General features: G+C 35.5%; 1 protein-coding gene across 1 annotated transcript; it reads left to right on the top strand.

Moving 5' to 3' along the window:
• Positions 1 to 1,566: 1,566 nt before the first annotated feature.
• Positions 1,567 to 19,662, top strand: LOC144970259 (NXPE family member 1-like). Its single transcript, XM_078909711.1, has 5 exons — positions 1,567 to 1,593; positions 8,029 to 8,137; positions 10,190 to 10,423; positions 13,182 to 13,354; positions 14,731 to 19,662. Exons 2-5 carry the CDS (start codon positions 8,093 to 8,095, stop codon positions 16,091 to 16,093), a joined length of 1,815 nt encoding a protein of 604 aa, XP_078765837.1. The 5' UTR covers positions 1,567 to 1,593; positions 8,029 to 8,092; the 3' UTR covers positions 16,094 to 19,662.
• The last annotated feature ends 4,338 nt before the right edge of the window (positions 19,663 to 24,000 follow it).

Below are 24,000 nucleotides of genomic sequence, written 5' to 3'. Positions count from 1 at the left end.
AGAATGTGAGTAAAGAGCCTTTTCCAAGGACTCAACTATGCGCCGAGCGAGGCTCGAACCCAGGACCTTCCGATCCGAAAGCGAGTGTCATACCACAAGACCACATTGCCGCACACTTTCATATGAGTTTAATTCAACGAAGTTTTAGATTCACGAGTTTTTTTGGACAATATGAGAGTCAACTATTTTATTGATCGATATTTGAAGGACGAATTTTCTGGCTTAAGTTTCAGACTTTTTTTCAATGAATAAATGTCCATGTTCAATGGGACAAAAAAAAAAAAGTGTTCAAAGTAATTTTCCTCAGGGCTTATTAGCAAGATGAGAATCATTCTAATCGATTGCTATTCTAAGAAACTGTTTATTGGCCACAGGTTTGGAATACGTGTTTATCCAGAGCACGGTAGTTTTCGAGTGAGCGAGCAACTCCCGTTATTGTCAGCTGTTGCTTGTCTCGACTCTACAGGGCATCGTCATCAAACCTCAACACCAGCAGTTATTGCTTGTAACGTCGGTTTGATGTAATACAAGAGTGTGATGTTTTCGATATTAACCCTTTGACGGCGGGGGCTAACATTTCCTCAAATTAGTTTTTTTTTTTTCTTCCCCCATTATCGATGTAATAATATGTGACCAATTCGCTAAAACGGTATTACGTCGGGATGAACCCTATGCTTGAAATTAATTTTAAGTCACACACACACACACACAGACACACACACAGACATACACACAAACACACACAGACACACACACAAACATACACACAAACAATTATATATATATATATATATTTATATATATATATATATATATATATATATATATATATATATATATATATATATATATATATATATATATATATCTTTATGGCTTATGAAGCCGGATTTTACCCGGTTTTTATATACTATCCTTGGGATTCGAAGCTAGTTTATCGCAATGTACTTTCCGCAAGATCTACCAAAGCAAATTACTCAATCACTGCTTGGTGGACAGAGAGGAGGGGGGGGGGGGGGGGGGTCAGAAAAAATCTCGACACCTTAGCTCGATCTTGGTCTCTATCAAGACCTACCAAACTAAATTACTCAATCACTGCTTGGTGGACAGAGAGGACGGGGGGGGGGGGGGGGGGGGTCAGAAAAAATCTCGACTTCACCTGGGCTCGATCTTGGTCTCTTTTGGCGTGAGGCAAGTGCTCTACCAAATGAGCATTCGGGATCCCCAGGGTCATACAAAACGTCAACATAACCAGTTTTATAAAAAAAAAGTACAACGAGCTGACCGACTAGCTCGAACACCGTTGTTAATTTAATATGTAAATAAGTAGTGGATTAAAACCGAACCCCGCAAGCACTGAGTTAAGCGCAGTCATCGTCGTGAGAAACTGTGAAGTTTTCTTTCTTTCTTTCTTTCTTTTTTTTTTTAATCGCTTACTTCGAATGTGTGTTTGTGTATGTTTGTGTGTGTGTGTGTGTGTGTGTGTGTGTGCGTGTGTGTGTTTGTGTGTGTTTGAGGTTGCGTTTGTGTGTGTACGTGGTTTTATTTTTGACATTTTCGAGATGAGTCGGCTACGGGAAACAGAATGCAAATGTAATTCAACTTTTCTATTTTCCACTATGTGTATTTCTATGTATTTCCCAAATTTTCGTGAAATGATTTACAAAATATTGGCGGCCACCCCATAAATCAAATTTACGCTTTATTAATTAAGAGCAAGACGCGCTCCAAACATCAAAATTTATTGAATTCTCGTACAATCCACTAAGTCTCTCTGAAAACTAAGGGAAACAAATTACTATAAAAAATTCAAATTATTCAAAGAAATGGAAAGTGCTATAAGTTGCTATAAGTTGTGATAGAAACGACGTGTACTTATTTGCAGGTCTGGTGACCCAATTCCTTATGGGCTCATTGCTGTAATGGAAATCTCGAAATAATGACGCAAAATATTGTCCATTACAATAATGTTAAACTAGACCCATAAGTGTGTTCGGATGTCAGATCTACATAGTCTATATATGTATACGTCGGTTAGAAACTATGACTAAAAAAAAAGTGAATATCCAATTATAACAAAGAGTTAAACATATCGATTAGTTTTGTGAGGTTGTTGATAAAGGTTTTTACCCGACGTGTACGTATATTATAGGTAGGTCTGACATCGTCGTTTGATTTATTTACAGAGGGAGGTAACTCGATATCTACTTAGGTCTAGGGAGGTAACTCGAAATGTGTTCCTTGTGTTTTTCGATTTGAAAATAAAACAATTTCCCTCAGAATTGATTCCGTTCAAATTTCGTATGCATGGATATAACAGGACTCGGCTACAACGGGGATTTTTTGCTAGTCCCAATATCCCCGTTGTATCCGAGTTCCACTGTATATTAGATGGCCAGTCAGCTGTCATTTCAACCTGTATTTAAGCCAATAAAATGAGTGGAAATATTCTGCAATCGTTGAATTGTTATTTTTTTTATTCGAAGCATTATTCAACGATTACATTTTTACTAAGAAATTATAGGGTTTTTCAGTGGGAGGTGTGGAATAATTATTATTGCACCACTAATGTTTCTGTATTATTTTCTTTGTGACGTGACCATTCTGAAAAAAAGTATAATCCATAAACTGAATTAACGATCACCAGGCATCGATAGTAGATAATGATCAGCACTAATTGTGATGATTAATTACTAGAGAGAGAGAGAGAGAGAGAGAGAGAGAGAGAGAGAGGGAGGGGGGGGGGGGGGGGTGAATAGATTCCCCAACCCGGTGGCCCACGCTCATGAGGTAAAGTCGAAATAGGGGTGTAGATGGTAGCTAGCAGAATTGTTCTTTGTTGATATTTCAATTGGAATGTTTTGCCTTTATCGTTCTTAATAGGGAAGAGAAGTGTGATGCCCCCCCCCCCCCCGCCTCCCAATGGCTCCTATTTAACCGGAAGTGTAAAACCACTCTTCATGAGTACTGGATACTGTGTTAAAGAGACAGCATCTATTTTTCTAGTCTAAATATATGCTGGTCGCCAATAAAGGTCATACATCCCCACTCTTTTACGTCCCGTGATCCTAAGAATCTGCCTATACTTCCTGCCACTAAAATATGAGATATTATTTTTGTAGCCTATTCACTATTATAGTCAGATTTTTTTTGTTGATGGCGCGGTTTTTTTTCCCCTAGTTTTTCTCAGATATTCCTCCATCAAAAGTTGTAAATATTTGTGTCAACTTCCGACTCAATTTGTCTTAACTCAATATAGATTTTGGACCGTATTGATACCATATAAAAACGTTTTCTTCTTTACGTCCAATAAAACAATATTTTAAAACCGCTGCCATAAAACTAGAGATTTTACACTTTTAAATATATAAAGAAGTTACGCACCACTAAGTAAAACATATTATCCCACGTAGCCTTGAAATCGTTTTTGTTTACAACTGAAGCATGTAAGGAACACTAAAAAGAAAAGAACGGTGGATAATGTTGGTACATGCCGAAACAAGCCTGAATGCAATGGCAGTTTTCATGACAGATTTAATATAATTGATAGTGGTTATAATGATATAATTATGATAGAAAAAGTTCTTTCTTCAGTTGTGAAATATCTACGTAGGATCATACTTACTTCATGGTTTGAAAATATGAAATTGAACATTTGACTTGATAACTATGTATGGAGTTTGAATTTATGTTGCTCAGTTTTGTTTTACTTGTGTGTGTATGCTTCATTTGGCTTTATAATATCATTGCTACTTATCATTTCAATTGACTATATAAAATGGAATAGGCACCTGTCTTGTTATATCAGAAATTACACGATTATGATGATGATGATAATAAATAATAATAAATAATAATAATAATAAATAATATAATAATAATAATATATTATATATTATTATTATTATATTATTATTATTATTTATTATTATAATAATAATATAATAATAATAATAATAATATAATAATAATAATAATAATAATAATAATAATAATAATAATAATAATAATAATAATATAATAATAATGATAATAATAATAAAACAACAAAATAATAATTATAATAATAATAATAATAATAAATAATAATAATATATAATAATAATAATAATAATAATAATAATGATACTACTACTACTACTACTACTACTACTACTACTACTACTACTACTACTACTACTACTACTACTACTACTACTACTACTACTACTACTACTACTACTACTACTACTACTACTACTTACTACCACTACTACTACTACTAACAATAATAATGATGATAAAAATAATAAAAACAAAAAAAAACCCAATAATTATGATAATAATAATAATAATAATAATAATAATAATAATAATAATAATAATAATAATAATAATAATAATAATAATAATAATAATAATAATAATAATAATGATGATGATGATGATGATGATGATGATGATGATGATGTAGCTATGGAATTAAGGATTGTTTGCCATGTCTTTTCGTTGACGAGATAAGTAGATAGTTTAGTGGACGGAACGGGCTAAATGGCAGGAAATATTCTGATAAGTTAGTGCTTAGTAACGCTCTAATCATCAATTCAATGTGGATTCGAGGATTTAGACAAGGTAAGAATTTACAATGGTTTTATTTTACAGTCTCCAATATTAAGAAAAGCTTAAGGTTTGTGTGAAGACTGCTATGTGAAAGTGTTAACTGTACGCACGCTGTCTAGAACAAGATCACGATCTACTCGTAGATCTAGTCCGAGATCTAGAACAAATTTAGCCGGGTAGATAGTAAGCGAGGGATCGCAATCAATCTAGGAGAAGGTCACTCCAAAATTAAACCAAGAGTAGGAAGGACTCTATAGCTCAGGAAATCAACCAGCCTAGGAGAAGGACACTCCAAAATAAAAGCAAGAGTGGCATGACTCTTTAGCTCGGGAGAGCAACAAACCAAGGCGTGAATCTCTAAAATAAATCATGGTCTTCCAAGCTTGGGGTTTGGCGTAGGGCTTACAACCCCATCCTAGGGGGAAACATTGTTACAGAAAGAGCAACGAAGGTAAAAAGAATGAACTCACAGGTAAACACTGAAATATCAGAGCCATCGGAAGAACTTTGTATGAACGGCAGTGGTGAAAGACACAAGGATGCACTGACAGGAAGATGAGACTATCTCTATTTGTCGCTAAAGCAAAGGCAAAAACATGATTTTGGAATGTACAGTTCTAGCAAGCTGGCACAAGTAACATCTGAAATGACAGCAATATTTTCCCATAGGATGGGATTAGCACCTACGCCAAACCCCCGGGCTTGGGGGACCATGATTTATTTCAGAGATTCACTCCTTTGCTTGTTTCTCTCCCGAGTCCTTCCTACCCTTGGTTTAAATTTGGGGTGTCCTTCTCCTATATCGATTGCAATCCCTCGCTTACTATCTACCTGAATGATCTACATAACCCCAGGCTAAATTTGTTCTAGATGTCGCGCTAGATCTACGAGTAGATCTAGATCTTGTTCTAGGCGGCGTACGTAGGTACAGTTAACACTTTCACATAGCAGTCTTCAAACAAACCTTAAGCATTTCTTAACATTGGAGACTATATAAAAATAAACATAGTAAATTCTTATCGTGTCTACATCCTCGAATCCACATTGAATTGATGATTAGAGCGTTACTAAGCACTAACTTATCAGAATATTTCCTGCCATTTAGCCCGTCCACTTAACTATAGATAGAACGAAGATGACGTCACATAGGCCATTGTTATTGGATTTTGCCATCCGCGTTTGTGAGTTGTTCTCACTAAAGTGTATTAACTAGACTATACAAGTTCATGGTTACACAGAGTTTTGTACGTTGGTCCGTTATACTTCCGGATGGCAATGTTGTGAACTCCTTGGCCAAGCGCATTCTATCTATATATTTATCTCGTCAACGAAAAGATATGGCAAACAATCCTTAATTCCATAGCTACATTTAATATGTGGAAAACAGAGGAACATAAGCCAGTTCCACCGTTAGTGAGTAGTCACCACAATATTGTTACACCTTGATGAAGGAATTGCATCGCAACACCTGATGACACTATGCATTTTTTTTCAATTATCTGTTAAATTTGTGAGTGACGCACAGCATCTGTGGGTTGTTTGCTTCGGTTGAAAAGTAAGTACTCAAGGTGGCTTCAGGTCGTTTGTTTACGATTATTGGTTGATATCAGGGGCAAAATATACTTACTTTTAAATTTTCGAGTCAAAAATGAAAGCACTGAAATGTATATTCAACTAGAAATTTTAATAAAATACACGCTAATTGACGTAATTTTCAATAGTGTATGCATTGTATGTTGATTGAATAACCAGACTCATAATAGCTATATAGTTATAGTAAAAAACAAAAATCCATCCATGACAATAGCTTGACAGGCGTAGCAACAAGAGGTCATGGAGGAACCATCAATTGGAACAATCCATTTCAAAGAAATTAGGTCAGTCGTTCATTCCTTTTCTTGTCCGTGTTAACAAAAACTACGTCACAATCGAGCGAAAGTGATGTATGGAAAGCCATTGGTCCTATCAAAAATATGATGTCTTCGAGATTTTGAAATCGCCGTATGTCTTTTAACCCTCTCCTTACCACCTACAGCAAAATCGTCACATTTGTTTCAACACAATATACATTTTTTCTTATTCAGATTTATTTTGTACATCACAATGATCTTTGTTTAATTAATAAGAACATTAAATTGTTTTGTAGAAAGATTGTTTGAGTTTAAAAAATAATTTTGTCTGCTGGGTAAGCCTGCCATGTTGGGAAAATACTGAAAATGGTCGGTAAGGAGAAAGTTAAATGAAAGAAATAAGCTTGCCTCTATTAAAATTCTTAACCAGGGGATAAAACAGCTTAAATTATACATACTTAATCACTTTGATTAAAAAGTGCAAAGTTCAAACATTTACCCTACACACTATAATGTTCGAGCCAATTATCATTAAAATCCATCAGAAGATTGTGAAGATATCAACATCAACGCATGGGCACGGGTTGTGGAACGGACTATAGTGACATATACGAGTGGGAACCATAGGAGAAAAAGATTTGAACCTAAGACACTATGCTCTATCACCGTTCAATCCAAATATACGTGTTTTCCTTCCATTAATCGCTACAAACGTCGATACACTAAACTCTATTGATTTACTGCAACATCATCCTTTAACAAACTATTCGAGTGGTCTATATGATTAAGTTTATATAATATCTTTACCACGTGTATCATTATTGTAATCTTTCAATCAATAGGTTTCTAGCATTACAATTAATATATAGGGCATTCAAAGGATTTTATCCCATTTCACAGTATGCCATATGTTATGTTATGTTTAATATGTCAACGTCAGCGCATGGGCACGGGTTGTATAACGGACTATAGTATACAGTTAGGAACCATAGGAGTAGAGGGTTTGATGTCATGTCTTTTCTTACCTATTTTGAATACTTCCATGAATGATGTTGGACAATGAGAGTCTTCTAATTAAACGAATTATTTTCTTTGCCAATCACATGAATAAAATGAAGTTAAAAATTTTGTTTATAACCCGATAAACGTGTTTATATTATGTACATAAATAATTTATTCAGAGTATTGTGTTCAGCAAAATTAAAGTTAAAGCATTGGACAATGAAAATATTTTATAATCAATCTGGCGCTCGTTTGATAATATTATAAATAAATTATAAATAAATAAATAAATTCCCTTTATAATTCACCTAAATAGGGAAAGACGCTTTAGCGTCTATTCCAAGGGAAGACTGGAATAACTCGGGCGTCAGCCGCACTGCTGTGCCGCAAACTGAGCTAGTGCGAGGCGACTTTCTCAAGGCCACACAGCGCATAGGGTATTCGAATTTGGTACCTTCTGGGTACTAAGCAAAGACCGTACAACTGAGCAACTACCCATTTCGATATGTTATAAATACGTTTCACTAAAGCTAATTTTTTAGACACTTCAAGGATTATTATTTTATTTTTCTACTAGTTAGAATCTACCTTTCAATCCAAAGTACAAGCCAATAGTCAAGTGCAACTGTGCAACTGTGTTGATGTTCGATTATCGACTACAGATTTCGGATATGAAATCAACTAAGGTAGGGGTGAGGTTTTGATGTTGCTGTTGTTGTTGTATTTTTAATTTTTTTTTTTTTATTTGGTTATTGTAATCGTTTATGTAATTAACAAATTATAAATATATTATTTAAAATATAATTCGATGGAGTTATTCAAAATAGCGTTGTTATATTGAAAACAATTAATGTTGTTTGAGAACCATACTTCTGTCGTTTACTGTGTTATTGATTGGTAACAACAATTTAAATGATATAATGAGTGTGTCTATCCAGATGTTAATACCTAATTGATTTCCATTGTCCAGATATGCAGTATAGCGTGCATGTCACGGGTGGATTAGGGATTTTCTGGCATAAAGGTTTGAAATGTTATACTCGGCAGGGAATAATTCGTTGTCCACAAATTTACAAATTTACACAGAGGGCTGCTGTCGTTGTAAGGTGTAGAAAATAACTTCTAATTCCATCGTCACACAGGCAATTTAAAAAATCGACCTCAAGAAATAAGGATAATCTAAATTTGCTGAGACACATAGATAGTGAGTAGATTGATCACAATCCCGTCGACCAAGCGATTTTTGTCGCATTGTTGCTATTCGGAAATAAAAAGAGAGAAAAGTCAGGTCTTTTAAGTTCATGTTGATTAGGGTAAATTTTGTGATTTAATGTGGGTCTGTGGCTAATGGGCATAAATGTATGGCTTTTCCCCAGAAGACGGTGAAAACCAGAAGTAAATGTCTATAAAGTTTGTTTTAGAATAATAAGGACTAACCCACATCGGAGACTGACTTTGACGACCCGGCACTGCCGTCCTCTGCCGTCTTCCGGACGAAGAAGTCGGGCATGGACAAAATATAATGAATAAAGAGAAGAGCCGCTAGATCTACCCATATCAAGCACCTGACATCATCTGTCTACTTTTTTTTCCGAGCCAACATGCGCGAAGACGTCGGTGTCTGGTGAGTGGTGAGTCAGGTCAGGGGAGATAATTTTTGGAATGCACTTTTTTTTTTTGGGGGGGGGGGGGGGGGGGGGGGGGGGGGGAGATGATGGAAATCACGATAATTGTTCATAGTTGTTGAATGGGGTGAACCCAAAATCGTCTATGTTTATTTCTTTGGCTTTTCCTTAACCGCAATAAGAACAACTTACTCCAACTCCTGTTGTTTTATAGTGAAATATGCAGATGATACTGATATTCTTGACTTATTAAAAGATAAAGTTACCGAAATGAATTATTTCAAACAAACTAATATCTTTACTGATTAGCTTGAATTAAATGTTGAAACAACATAAAATGTGTGATGATCGGTAAAGATTATGTTGAGATAGTTGAATATTTTAATTCTCTTTTAATAACTATTGATAGTTCCCTCAAATTCTCTGAACATATTAATATATCTAAGAATGTTGCCCAAAGGAAATTGAGAGAGAGAGAGAGAGAGAGAGAGAGAGAGAGAGAGAGAGAGAGAGAGAGAGAGAGAGAGAGAGAGAGAGGAGAGGGGGAGAGAGAGAGAGAGAGGGAGAGAGAGAGAGAGAGAGAGAGAGAGAGAATAAGTAGGAATGAAATATCTGTTCAATGTTATAGTTATCATATAACGTTATAACAATGTAACTAAATGACAAATTGCCATATTTATGGACAATAAAGATATATTGTTATTATTATATTTTATTATTATTATTATTATTATTATTATTATTATTATTATTAGTAGTAGTAGTAGTAGTAGTAGTAGTAGTAGTAGTAGTAGTAGTAGTAGTAGTAGTAGTAGTAGTAGTAGTAGTAGTAGTAGTAGTATTACACACCATTTAGTAAAAATAAAATTAAAGACGGCAGTGTCAGTCCGGGCGGTTCCGTCGGCGGTATGGGTAGAAAAAACGTCTGTGTCAGAACGTAGGTGCCGGGTCGTCGGTGTCAGTCTCCGGTGTGGATTCATCCTAAAATATTTGAAATCTGGGAAAGGCTTTATGGACAACCTCTATCAATAATTAATCGATGCACTCAAAGCCATTTTATACGGAATTCAAATGCTATTTGATCTTTTTATTTTTGAATTTCTTTACGCCCAGGCAATCTTCCGAATTCTGTCTGTCATAGCACTCGGAACGACATTGGTTTATATAGCCTTTCAAAGCGAATTTCTGTGGACCGGAAAAAGTCTCAAATCGATCGTGATACAAAGAGGACGGGAAAATGCTGAGTCTATTATACCAGATGGCCATCTCTTTTGGAATATCCCAGGATACCAATGTAGGAAACCAGAAGTGTCATGTATGTTCAAACATGTGGAAACAATAAATAAAGTAAGTGTTGCTGCTGCATGCAGTTTGTATTGGCAATTTATGAGATTTATCTGAACATCGAATGTAAACAATATTTACGGGGCAGTTTAGATGCTTAACCATCTCTTACCAACCATAGGAAAATCGTCACATTCGTTACGATTCAACCGAAATATTTTTCATTGTTTTAATTTTACATCACAAAACTTTACAAGACAACTTAATGCTGTGTGTTGTGCAACTTGTTTTGCTGAACAAAAGTATATCATATACTTATTCCTTTTGATTTAGGCTAGAGCTTAAAATATCTAGATATTTCTATGTTGAATGGGTGTGACATTTTGGATAAAATCTGGAAAATTGTCGATAAAGAGAGAGTTAAATGAATATATTATTGTCATAAATATATGTTGTACAGTTGGACTGACGTCGAAATCCATCATTTACGGAAAAATGAACCGCTTGGTGTAGAGATGTGTCAAACAAGGAATATAGGAATAAAAATTGTCCTAACTATAGGGAGCCTCCGTGGTGTAATGGTAGCACGTCTGACCGGTAATAGGAAGGTCTGTATTTTTTTTATTTAGAACTTAAAATTCTATGTCTATGTTGGATGGAAGTGACATTTTGGGAAAAATCTTGAAAATTGTCGATAAAGAGAGAGTTAAATGAAGATATTATTGTCATATATTATGTTGTACAGTTGGACTGAAATCTAAATCGATCATTTACGGGTTAGGGTCGGAAAATTTAATCGCTTGGTGTAGAGATGTGTCAGACAAGGAATATAGGAATAAAAATTATCCCAAATATAGGGAGCCTCCGTGGTGTGATGGTAGCACGGCAATAGGAAGGTCTGAGGCTCGATCCCCAGTCGAGGGGGTGGTGTGTTTTTCTTTCTTGTATGTTTCCTTCTTGCTTTGTCTGGTACCTTTCATACACACTTGTTCAGGCAAGGAAAGAAAAACAACTAGCATACAATATCCCTACACTAATCATCAGCCACACTTAGAACAATCACACTTGGGTGGTTTCACAATTACCATTTCAATGTTTTTGTTTTGATAACTGACAATCGCAGCTTCCTCTGTCCGATAATTGTGGGGAAAATATGGAGGTTAGAGATAAACCTATCGGTAGAAGTCGATTGTAAATTAATCGAACTCTTGTGAACTTATCATTATAATTATTATAAACTATATGCTATGCTCATACGTAAAGGTGAAAAACAGTTGTTTATGAAAATGGTTGATGGTGAGGTTATGGTGACAAGACGACCATGCTGATAATGCTGCTTATGATGACGGCCACGATGATGATAGTGATGATGATGATGATGATGATGATGATGATGATGATGATGATGATGATGATGATGATTGATGATGATATTATAAGATTCTTACACTCTTGCTTTTGGAATTCTGAACGTGTTCCCAACCACAGCACGAGATTGTGAATACATGTTGGGAACAAAGTTCGAATTCCAAAACGCAAGAGTCTAAGAAATCTCTCATTCTGCCTATTAATCAATTCCGATTTCGTCTTCTTTGAATAAAAGACATGTTCAAAAACGTTTAAATGATCCTTTTTTTTCAGAATCTAATTTTATTGTATTAAACGCTTAATAATCTGACGTCACAAATTATTACATTGTAAACTTGATATCATTACGCGTTACTATTTATGGAAAGGCATAGGATATAAATTATTCGGAAATAGGATTCAATAGTCTGATGTCACTTCCGCCCAGCAACAAACAGCTTGGTTCTAAACAAAGAAAATCAGTAATTTTTATTCTTCATGCTGGCTAGAACTTTTTTACATGTCATGATCAGAATGTATAAAAGTCGAAACATGATTACATTTATGTTTTTCTCCTCTGGATACACTTTTATGCTCGTCGGAGAAGTATTTCAAAAGGGCGTCCGCCATTGTTCCAATAGTTTAGAACCAGTTACTAAGTTACGAGGGAAGTGAGGTCACGACTGTTGAAGCCTATTGTAAATAGTTCATCCTGTTTCTTTTTTTTCTTTTATGAATTAAATGTTAAGCATCTGATTAGACCCTGGGGTCCCGATAACTCAACTGGTAGAGCATTCGCTTCACATGCAAAGGGACTGAGATCGATCCGGGGGCAGTCGAGATTTTTTCTGACTAGTGTCCATCAAGCAGTTATTGGGTAGCTGGGTCTGTTAGATCTGGCGGAAAGTACTTTGCGTTAGACTGGCGTCCTTTCCTAAGGATAGGAAGCAATTGCTATTCTCTGTTTCACGCTATAGAAACTCCATGGGCCGAATGGCTCTGAAGGACTTCCTTTTTATCTGATTAGACCCAACAGATTGGCATACGATTTGACGCCGCTGGTCACATTCTATTTTTGTGCGGCTATGTGGTCTTGTATTGTGTTGTGTTGTCGTCTTTATACCGGAAGTTCCAGGGTTTGAGACCCGCTCTGAGCGACGCATAGTTGAGTCCTTGGGAAAGCTTTTTACTGACTCTCTCACCATACTCAAATGTAAAATCAGTACCTGGTCATAAACAGTAACATCTCTGTCGAAAAATAATGTGCAATATCGCCTAACAGACGTCATGTGCTCTCATAGATACTGTGTGGCTATGGGCTAGGAACCTTTTGTAAAGGGATTTGAGAAACATTAGTGGATACCGAACTATATTGATCCTAAAAATTCTCAAGTTCTTATATGCTTTATATGGAGTACACCTTCGAGAGTAATTTATTATTCGGGAATTGTTTATTTTATTATTTGTTTTTCAGATGCTCATAAATGGATTTGTTAACTTCAGTCAATCTCCAAGCGTTGTAGAGTCGGACTCTTTGTTGCCTTCAGAGAAACAATTCCTACATTTGAAGCCGCTGACAGACCATTTGAAGGCAGGAAACTGGACAACATCTAGCATAAAAATAGTTGGTGGAAACAGGAGATTTAGGTATTGCTTATGTTACTTGATCTTGTAATAGGTAACAATAGTATGATGTCAAACTACTGGTTCCAATATCCTTGGAAGTTTGAACACATTCCTCTGGAGAACTGGAGAAATGACTTGTGAAACTGATCTTCTAGTTTCAGAGTGATAACATTTTAATTCTAGCCTAATAATTGCTGTAATGTGTTTGCAAATGTCAGTTTTCTCATATTCTAGTAATTGCAGGCCCCTATCATTAGTTGTTCCTATTCCAAAGCGCCCTACTGTGTATATGAGTCTTACCCCAGTCTCCTTATACTCTTAATATATCTTTTTTTGGGATCTTGGCAATTGTTTCTTCTATATCCTCATAGAACTTTTCTTTTCTGGATCTTCATCCATATACTTTTACCATTTTTGTATTCTTGTAATGAGCCGCACGTCTGATGGCAATTATTCTGCTAGACATGGGTGTGTATTCTATATCGGTGTTGGTATTTTCCTTCTTTACGATAAAGGCAATCCCGTGTTGATGAACCCTCTCATGACCTGAATACCATAATACACGTACTTCCGTCGTGATTGCTTCAGCACAGCCTTTCCTCACATAGGCCTATGATGGCCCATGTGTAGCGTTTCAGGTCGTCGGTTAGTTCAGCCGTTTTCCCAACTGCCTAAAGTGTGCGAACATTCCAAGTTCCGATTGTTACTCCTGTAATTGGTAGTTTGATTGTGGGTATGTTTCCACTCCTTTGAGTGGGCAGGATAGACCTGGCGGCCCCCATCTCCTTTCCGTGGCCCATTTTCATGAACGAGGACTAGATTTAGTTATTTACTAGTATAGTAAATGACTTCCTTGTCTTAAGCCTAAGCGGACCAAATTATTGTTTTTAAAAATCGGATTTCATAAACGTTTTCAAGTCCTAGACTAGCTAGTCTCTTGACTAGAAGTGGGAGTTGAAAGGACGGTGACTAATTCGGCTGTTAGCATCAAGCTGTCTAGTAAATGATGGCATGTAAGATACCCGCCTTCATACTTTCAACGCAAAGAAGAAATTAGCAACACGTCAGATATAGACAATATTTCGTTCCTTTTCATATTTTATCTTATTTTTGTCATAATGAATCAAATCACGTGAAATTGACTTTCGACTGTTAGGCTACAATGATGTCCATAGTCGACAGTCAATTCTATATTTAGGCCCATGAAATTTTCATCGAAACTCAAACAAATTGAACCAAAAAAACAGCAAACAAACAAACAAAAGAGAAAGCGTGTTCTGGTGAATCACATTTAAATTTTGTTCTATACTTTTCTTCTAAACATCCCCGTTTTCAGAGCATTGCTCATTTATTCAACATTAATAACATATATTATACATCATTTTACTCATTCACAGAAAGGGAGAAAACCTAACAGTCCTGGTAACAGTACGTGATGGTTATGGGCGGCTTACACACCAAGGAGGTGATCAAATTAGAGTATGGATGAGGGACGACAAACGCAAGGCATGCCTAGCAACCGAAGTGTTTTACCTCGGGAACGGCAGCTATATTGCCACATTACCTTTGGCTTGGTCAGGAGAAATCACGATCAAAGCCAGTCTTGTCTACAACACGGCTGTCCAGCGAGCTCATTATTATCTAAGATACGTCGCCAAAACAACACGGCATATGGTTGCTGGTTTTAGAACCCATTTTTTGGGTGAGGTAACAATATGTTCTCCCTTTCCGGAAATTCTGGGATACACAAAAGTGTGTAATTTTACAACAAAAAACGGAGGCATGCCATGGTTTTGTGGATTGCCAAAACACAAAACATTAGAATGTCGGCATTGGGAGCTAAATTTCGACATAGATTTTATTGCTCCTTTACCAAGTACACCTGCAGAAAAACATTGGTGGTCAGTTTTCAAGAAATCGGATAAAAGAGAACTTAAAGAAGAAATCAAAATCTTAGTAAGTGATGGAGAGAATGAGATGAAAGGAGTGAGGGAACTACCCCCATGCAAAAATATTCCTTTCCGAGATAGCTGGTACACCAAAGCACCAAGAGGTTACTTCATGAATAGAAAATGGATACCATCAACATGCACATTGAACCTTTTAACAGATAAAGAGATATTGAAATGTCTCCGTAATACAACTGTGCTAATGCTTGGAGACTCAAATGCTATGAGGATATTTCTACGGCTTTCTCCAAGGACGGGATGTGTTCAACCCACTAATGTTGGGAAGCTACCATGGCATTATCCTCGTGTGTGCAGCAGGACTGATATGGGCATCGTTATGAGATGGAACTCGCATGCGCTCCCATTTCACTTGGGATCACACGGCGGTGCTGATCGGAACAATCAGAAAGCGGCCCACCTCATCATTGATGAAGTACCAGATAGGGGCCGGTATATAATAATAATTCATTTATATATTCACTATACTGCGTATTCAGATAGGCTTTTCATAACTCACATTAGAGCTATCAGTGCTTCTGTTGAAAGACTGCTTCGACGAAATCCCAGTGCGAGAGTGGTCATTCGAGGTCCTCATCCGTTCCACGACAAGTGGTTTACACCAAACGCTGGGGATCTTGTCGGTCCTTTCTACACCGAGTATATCAAGTCTGAGTTTAAGAATCTTGAGGATCGAGTCTTTTTTCTTCAGCCTTGGGATATGGCGGTGGCTGGTGAGAATTGGGAAATTCATCCTCCTGACTATATGCAAGATGCCATGGTGAATGTTATATTCGGTCATGTATGTAGATAAAAGGTTACTCACCATGACAGTAATTTGATTAATTAAAGATAACAATAATAGTAATAATAATGATAATAATAATAATAATAATAATAATAATAATAATAATAATAATAATAATAATAATAATAATAATAATAATAATGATAATAATAATAATAATAATAATAATAATAATAATAATAATAATAATAATAATAATAATAATAATAATAATAATAATAATAATAATAATAATAATAATACTGTACCTAGATCTATGTATAATAATTCAAATGTGGGAGGAAGATATTTTGATAGCGACATGTTCCTTTTTTTTCAGCCAGTCTCAGAGAATTTCATAAACAATTACTTGTTGAGTGCTGCCGACGATGGTTTATTTCTATTATTTCTCTTCTCGATCGCATTCGACACAATCGATCACGAAATTCTCACAACAGATTAAACATATCCTTTGGCATTTCTGGCACAGCCCTTACTCGGTTTCAGTCTTATCTTAGTGGTCGTTGCCAACAAATTACTGTAAATATTATCTTGTCTAAAACCCAAACTCTTTAATTTGATGTGCCGCAATGTTCGATTCTTGGACCTGTTTTATACTATGTAATGTACACTCTGCCACTCGGGAAAATGATTTCTCAATATAATTTAAATTACCATCTTTATGCGATGACACAGAACTGTACCAATCTGTGTCAATTGAGGACATTCAAGAATGCGCCCATGATATTCAAATCTGTATAGAAAACATCAACAAATGGATGCACGCTAACAAATTAAAAATGAAGAACGAAAAGAGTTAATGACATGCTCTATTCCTCATAAAATTAAAACTATCAATTTCCCTCAAAGACAATAGATTCATCTGTAGTTCAGTACAACAAAAACATTTTTAAGGTCTTGGGATTTATTTTGATCAAACTCTCAGAACGGATTTTCAATAAGTAAAGTATTCCAGTCATTTTTATAGAAATTATAAAACTGGGGCTCTTAAGGCATTATCTATCCCTGTCTGCAGCAAAGAAAATCACTTCCGTATTTATACTTTCTTGTTCAGATTACTGTAATTCACTTTTGGGAGGCCTTCCAGCGAAACAATTTTTAAAATTACATTGAAAACATTGCAGCCCGTATTGTCACTAGATCTACTGTTCAAACCCAGACAATCACTCATAAATCTTTATTGGTTGCCTGTTGAGGCACGTATTTATTATAGAATAACACGCATTTGCCACCAAATTATCGCGAAAGAAAATGACGAAACGCCATCCTACCCTAAAGATCATCTTAACTTTTATTCACCTGTGCGCAATTTACGATCGTCTACGTAGTCTGTGTCTTAAAAACAAAAACAAAGTGAGGCTAAAAGCATATGGCGAAAGATCTTTTAAATTTGGAACAGCCTGTCCGATGACATTAGACTTTTCGATTCAAAATATTATTGTAAAAACAGTTTAAAACATACCTTTTTAATAAATATTATAAGATTTAGAAATCAAGAAATGTTGTGAAATCATTTTATTTGTTACAGCCCCCTATAAATTTATTGGTTTTAAACAATCATAACTAATATTTCAACTTATTATACAATATTACTATTTACCTGTGACACATTTTTCATTGTATTTTGGTTGAGAATATTGGCTATTAAGCTTAAATGCTAGTCAACTACAAAACCAATCACTCAGTTTGTAAGAAGGCGTCATAGAAAAATAGTTCATACTTTCCTGTAAAATTTTTGATAATTCGCTACTTTTTGTATATTTTCATATCATTCAAGACATTAGAAATATTATTTAAAACTTACGGTCGCTAATTAACCAATTTATTATAAAGTACTACCGAAATTAAAAGAACTGAATCAATTATTTCGCTTCAAGGAAATTGTACCAAGGCAGAAAAGTAGTATTTTTGCCTGAAATCCTTATCGACCCAATGGCCCCCAATAGCGGGATCTGAAAATCCAAGGCGAGTCTCCCTCTCTAAAGCCCTCCTTGATATCATCTTAACTTTTATTAACATGTGCGCAATTTACTATCGTCTACGTCTGTGTGTTTTTAAAAACCCAAAGTGAGGTTAAAATTGGCGAAAGATCTTTTAAATTTGGAACAGCCTACCCGAGGACATTAGACTCTTCGATTCAAAATATTATTTTTTAAAACATTTGAAAACATATCTTTTTAATAAATATTATAAGATTTGAGTATTAGAAATCAAGAAATGTTGTGACATCATTTTATTTTTTATAGTCCCCTATATGTTTATCGGTTTTAAACAATCATAACTAATAATTCAACTTATTATACAATATTACTATTTACGTGTGACACATTTTTCATTGTATTTTATGATATTTATATTTACTTGCATTTATGTTCAGACCTGTTGCTAATGTAATTGTATGTCATGTTTTCATGTTTCTTTTATTCTCGCAATTTGATTGTAATGCGCATAGAGCTCTCCAAAGGGAATATTTTAGCGCAATTTATTATTATTAAATCAAGAATATCAGCATGACGTTATGAAGGCCCCACATACGTGTGAGCTAGATCACTTTTAGTCTGGCTTTTAAATTCTTGCATTGACAAGCTTATCCCATCAAAAACTGAAATAATGAAGCTTGTCACTGCAAGCCGGTATCGTCCCCACTTGTTTTAAGACAGCTCTGATTACCCCACTTTAAAAGAAACTTTCTTCAGACCATAACAATTTAAAAAACTAAATAACCCGTTTCAAACTGTTCCCTTTATTTCAAAAATCCTGGAAACAGCAGTTCTTCGCCAATTAACTTTGCATTTAAACGAGCCATTCCAGTCAGCTTATAGAAAAACCATTCAAGTTTAAATTCAAGTCCACAAGATACAAAAGATTACATTGTGCCCATCACCGCAAATCTTATACACAGACATGTTATCTATTGTCACTGGTTTTAGGATATTAAAATATAAAGATTTTTCCAACCACAATCGGACTCTATTACAAAAGATCTCCACAAAAGTATAGATTTAAATTATTAAAGAAGTCTGCTGATTTAATTAAATTATAACTTTATTAAAAAATGTGACCCTCCGCCTCGAAGCGGTATTAAGTCGGGATTTGGAAAACGAAGAAAACCGGTTTTAAAGTGGAAATGGTCAAAATTATCAAATTTCAGTTTTTGGTTGTTTCAGAAACTACAATCATTTTTCTACATGAAAACATAATAATTCAACATAAACAATGACGATAAGTTATATAAATTTCAAGTTTAAAAATGCAACTATCAGTGACACATTCAAAACGAGAGTTGACTTTCTCTCAGAGAGCCACCCTTTCCAAGGCTTAGTAATACCGAGTCTTTTTCTCCACCAATAAGATGTAAGATATCACAGCAAAGGGCGTGTCTTTATCTATCTCAGAGAAAGCATGATTGTTTTCACAATTTCATGGTTCAACCAATAATGGACTTTAAAAACTGTAAACAAGTCTAGGTTTTTCCCTGACAACCTTACAAATGAATGATTCTGATTGGTCAACGCTCATCACATGCGCTGTGGCTGTAGACCATAATGCTCGGGCGATGCTTCATGACGTCAGCATGCGTGTGTTACTATGTGTGTTTGTGCATTTTGATAACACCACGTGCTATTATCTCTTTGTCGAGCTGCATCGAGTGATGGTCTCTTTGTCCCCTTTTTTTATTCATGAAATTATAGGACATGCTAAGACTTTATAGAACAACAGTTGACTAATCTTTACACTTACAGAGATGTTGTCGGATAAACATTTATTTTAAGTACAAAAGCGAAAATAAATAGAACCTTCAAACAATTAATGAACTCCCGATGGAAATACGTGTAACTAAAAAATGAAATGGATGGATAGATACACAGACAGAAGACAAACCTATAAATGGAAAATAGATAGGTAGTAATATATATATATATTAATATATATATATATTATATAATATATATAATATGATAGATAAAGATAAAATAGATAGATAGATAGATAGATAGATAGATAGTAGATAGTAGTAGATGATAGATAGATAGATAGATAGATAGATAGATATGATAGATATAGATAGTAGATAGATAGATAGATAGATAGATAGATAGATAGATAGATAGATGAAGAGGGAGAGAGAAACAGAGAGAGAGAGAGAGAGAGAAGAGAGAGAGAGAGAGAGAGAGAGAGAGAGAGAGAGAGATGGATGTTCGTTTTGTCGTGCTTTCTTTGTATACTGAAAGAAAGGAGGAGGGGGGGGGGGGGGTCTTTTTAGACAATGAACAATGTGGGTGAACGCTAAGGACAACTTGAGAGATTCAATAACAGGTTTTCATGTAAGTCACTACACAATAAGCCCCACCCCTCCTCCTCAAGCTGTCATCCGACTCAAAATGGAAACAATGCAATGATTGATTTGACCAGCCCATTTCTTTAATTGCAATCTCATTGGTCAATATGTTTCCAGTTGATTGACTATGACTTACTTTGTAACAAAATGCTTTCTTTAAAGTATCCCTACAATTCTTTGCTCCGCCTCCATCCCTTTCTTCATGTCTACCTCACTCTCTCCGTCTCCCTTTTGTTTCGTTCACACACACACACACACACACATACACACACACACACACACACAAACACATACAATTATACAGGTTTCAATCTTTATTCTATTTCCCTCGCGTCCTCTTAATGCACAAGCAGTCTCACTCCCCTCCCCCTCTCGCTCCTCTTTTTCTCTATATCTCTCTCTTTCTTTCTCTCTCTCTCTCTCTCTCACACACACACACACACACATGTGTGTGTGTGTTTGTGTGTCTGTGTGTGTGTGTGTGTGTGTATTTTACTCTCTCATTCTATCTCTTCCTCTCTAATCCTCTTTCTTGATAATTCTTTCCCTGCCCACCCGGCTTCACGTAGTTTCAAAACTGTACTTTCAAATTATAAAACCTTCTTTAACTTTTGGCATTTTGAAATCGTATTTTCTCTATTAAATAAGACAAACATTTCACATTAATATCACATTAATAATACATTATTTCATTGATTCTTTATTCAAATATCAAAAATTCTTGAAAAAGTGAGCAATTGTCGGCATTTTTTTCCCAGTGTTTTATTTGTTTAAGAACATCTTACATAATAATGAATAACTACAAAAGTAATTATTGGATTGTTCCAAAAATTTGTATGTACATTATTAGATGTATAATCTAAGCTCATGCCAAATTTCACTATTCTCGTCAAATTTTCGATGCCCGTATCTAAGGAATTATCTTTGCCCATTGATTTGACTGTGCGAGAAAACGGTGCCTCACTTCAAAGTCGATTTTCTCAAAATTTGTTTTTCACACTCCCCCTACTTCAGACGGTCATATCTCGGCAATGAATGATCAGAATTGTATAAATTTGGTATCAAATTTTAAAGCATAAAATAAGCTATGATTGGGTACCAAAAACCCAAAATTGAAAAATCCGACTTAATACCGTTTCGAGGCGGAGGGTCACAAATGAGAAAATGTCAAAAATAAAATGAAAAGGTTTTGACAATCAAAACGTATCTAGTCTATTCAGTAACACGTGAAGACAATACAATACACACAAACCGTGTATTGTTGTTGTCTCAAGTTTGCTCTTCTGTTTTCTTGTATCAGTGTTGATCTGACTTTTCGTGAAGAAGATGTGTAGTGTGGATACTTCTTCACTCTGTACCGAACACGGCCCAACAAATATTGAGAACAACTGTGCTTCTCAAATATATTTTACGCACACAACTTTGCACTATCCTTTTATATCTGGATATATATTTGATCGAACAAGTTCTTAACGGGCACCTTATACAGTAGAGTCACCGCCTAGTGAAAAAAAAAAAAAACTCGAGTTGTTTCGCATTCGTGTAAAATATTTTTCTTTACAATTGGTAAGATTGATATCTTTGAAAAAACATTTGGTCGATTGGAATTCTAATTCGACCACTTGAGGTCAACCAGAGGTCACTCAATTTCAAATAAAGTCAACTACAAATTAACAATAAAACTTGTCGTAAATTATCGAAATTTTATATCTTTAAGAACATAAAATCTGTATTATATGTTAAATAAGTCATATGTACACTTTTGTTAATATTCCCTTCGATTTGTACGAGTTATTCCCCTTGATTTGATTTTTAGATGAATAAAAACATTCCTCTGTTTAAAATAGCATGCGAACCGCACTTTATTTTATACTACTCAAATAATAAAGTTCACTCTATTGGATGTCAGTAACAAGCGTATTAAGTTACAAGCAAATCAATATTTGATTGAGTTATCGCCCATTATAGTAGAGTCACTGCATCGTGCAAAGCCTCGATCGAGGTGTTTCACCTTCTATGTGGACGTTTATATATCAATATGAAAACGTTATTTGGAATAACTCCGTCGAATGGTATTTTGTTTAATATATTTATGATTTATTAAATGAATATTATGTTTAGAAACTTTTGCTGTAGGGGATATCATGCACATAGAATCTCCCCTGAATAGATGGAGTATGTCATTAAAAAGTTCAGGTCTAAGCAAGGAATTTACCCAATGGAAACCGTACGGTGCTCTTATTGGCTAACCAACCAGCGGCCTCGATGAGAAAAATATCCGCCATTTTGATGTTGGCTGGGAATCGCGTTACTATAGTAAACAAGCGCTGAACGGCCGTTCATGAAAACAAGTTGCTGCTCGCTCGTTTAACTCAAAATTATTTAAAACGATCTCTCTAAAATGATATAAATGTGACTTCTTAAGGTTTTCTTAACGGTCAAAACCACACAACATTCTATTAATGATTACGCCCGAGGCAAAAAGGAATATTGACAGGTCGACCGAGAGTTGAACTCGTGAGACGACAAACATCAATGCGAAGTGTAGCGAGAGTCAAGCTATTGTTTGTCTTGTCCTATTCTATATAGAGAAAAGGATAAATAGTATAGCCTCGTGTGTGAGTGGTTGCGTGTCATAGTCTTGTTTTTAAATTGTTTCTGTTGTTTATGTGTGTAGTGATGACTCTCTCACACTCAATTTCAATGCCGAAAGAGGAATTACCGCACACAAGAAAGGGGAATTGGGGTGGTATTTGGCATACATATTGTATAGTATCTAGTTCTAAATAGATAACTGATTAGAATTATATTATGATATATAAACACAATGCCAAATACAATTCCGAAGTTTTCTTATTTCAAATGAAGTAAAGCTCCAAAACCTAATGGTAGTGATTGTAGTACTGAGTGTTAGTGAGGTGATGTGGTGTTGGTGGTGGTTGTAGTTGTAGTAGTAGTAGTGATGATGATGTGGTGGTGGTGATGATTGTAGTTGTAGTAGTAGTGGTAGTGATGATGATGTGGTGGTGGTTGTAGTAGTAGTGGTAATGGTAATGATATGGTGGTGGTGGTGGTTGTAGTAGTAGTGGTCGTGATGATGATGTGGTGGTGGTGTTTGTAGTAGTAGTGGTAATGATGCGGCTATGTGGTCTAGTAGTATGACACTCGCTTCCGGATCGGAAGGTCCTGGGTTCGAGCCTCGCGCTCGGCGCATAGTTGAGTCCTTGGAAAAGGCTCTTTACTCACATTCTCTCACCGTACTCAGGTGTAAAATGAGTACCTGGCCGTTAACAGAGTTGTCTTTGTCCGAAAAATTGTAATATCGCCTAACAGGCGTCATGTCCCGTCCTACATGTTAAATGTTGACCAGGGACCCCTTGTAAAGCGCTTTGAGCACATTTAGTAGATATTGCACTATATAAAGCTCAATTAAAAAAAAAAATATTTCAATGATGATGATATGGTGGTGGTGGTTGCAGTAGTAGTAGTGGTAGTGATGATAATGTGGTGGTGGTTGTAGTTGTAGTAGTAGTGATAGTGATGATGATGTGGTGGTGGTTGTAGTAGTAGTGGT

The sequence above is a fragment of the Berghia stephanieae genome, chromosome 4 (genome assembly GCF_034508935.2).
Source record: "Berghia stephanieae isolate SIO BIC M18660-M18661 chromosome 4, UCSD_Bste_1.3, whole genome shotgun sequence".
Lineage (NCBI taxonomy): Eukaryota > Metazoa > Mollusca > Gastropoda > Nudibranchia > Aeolidiidae > Berghia > Berghia stephanieae.
The sequence above is the reverse complement of the archived record's forward strand: the minus strand, read 5'-3'. Positions and strand labels throughout refer to the sequence as shown.

What these genes read in the sequence shown, in the direction of transcription:
- LOC144970259 (XM_078909711.1), top strand. Translation starts at nt 8,093, where the DNA reads ATGTTCGATTATCGACTACAGATTTCGGATATGAAATCAACTAAG. An exon ending in ATGTGGAAACAATAAATAAA is followed by an intron (nt 10,424 to 13,181) that starts GTAAGTGTTGCT and finishes TTTGTTTTTCAG; the next exon opens with ATGCTCATAAATGGATTTGT. An exon ending in GGTGGAAACAGGAGATTTAG is followed by an intron (nt 13,355 to 14,730) that starts GTATTGCTTATG and finishes ACTCATTCACAG; the next exon opens with AAAGGGAGAAAACCTAACAG.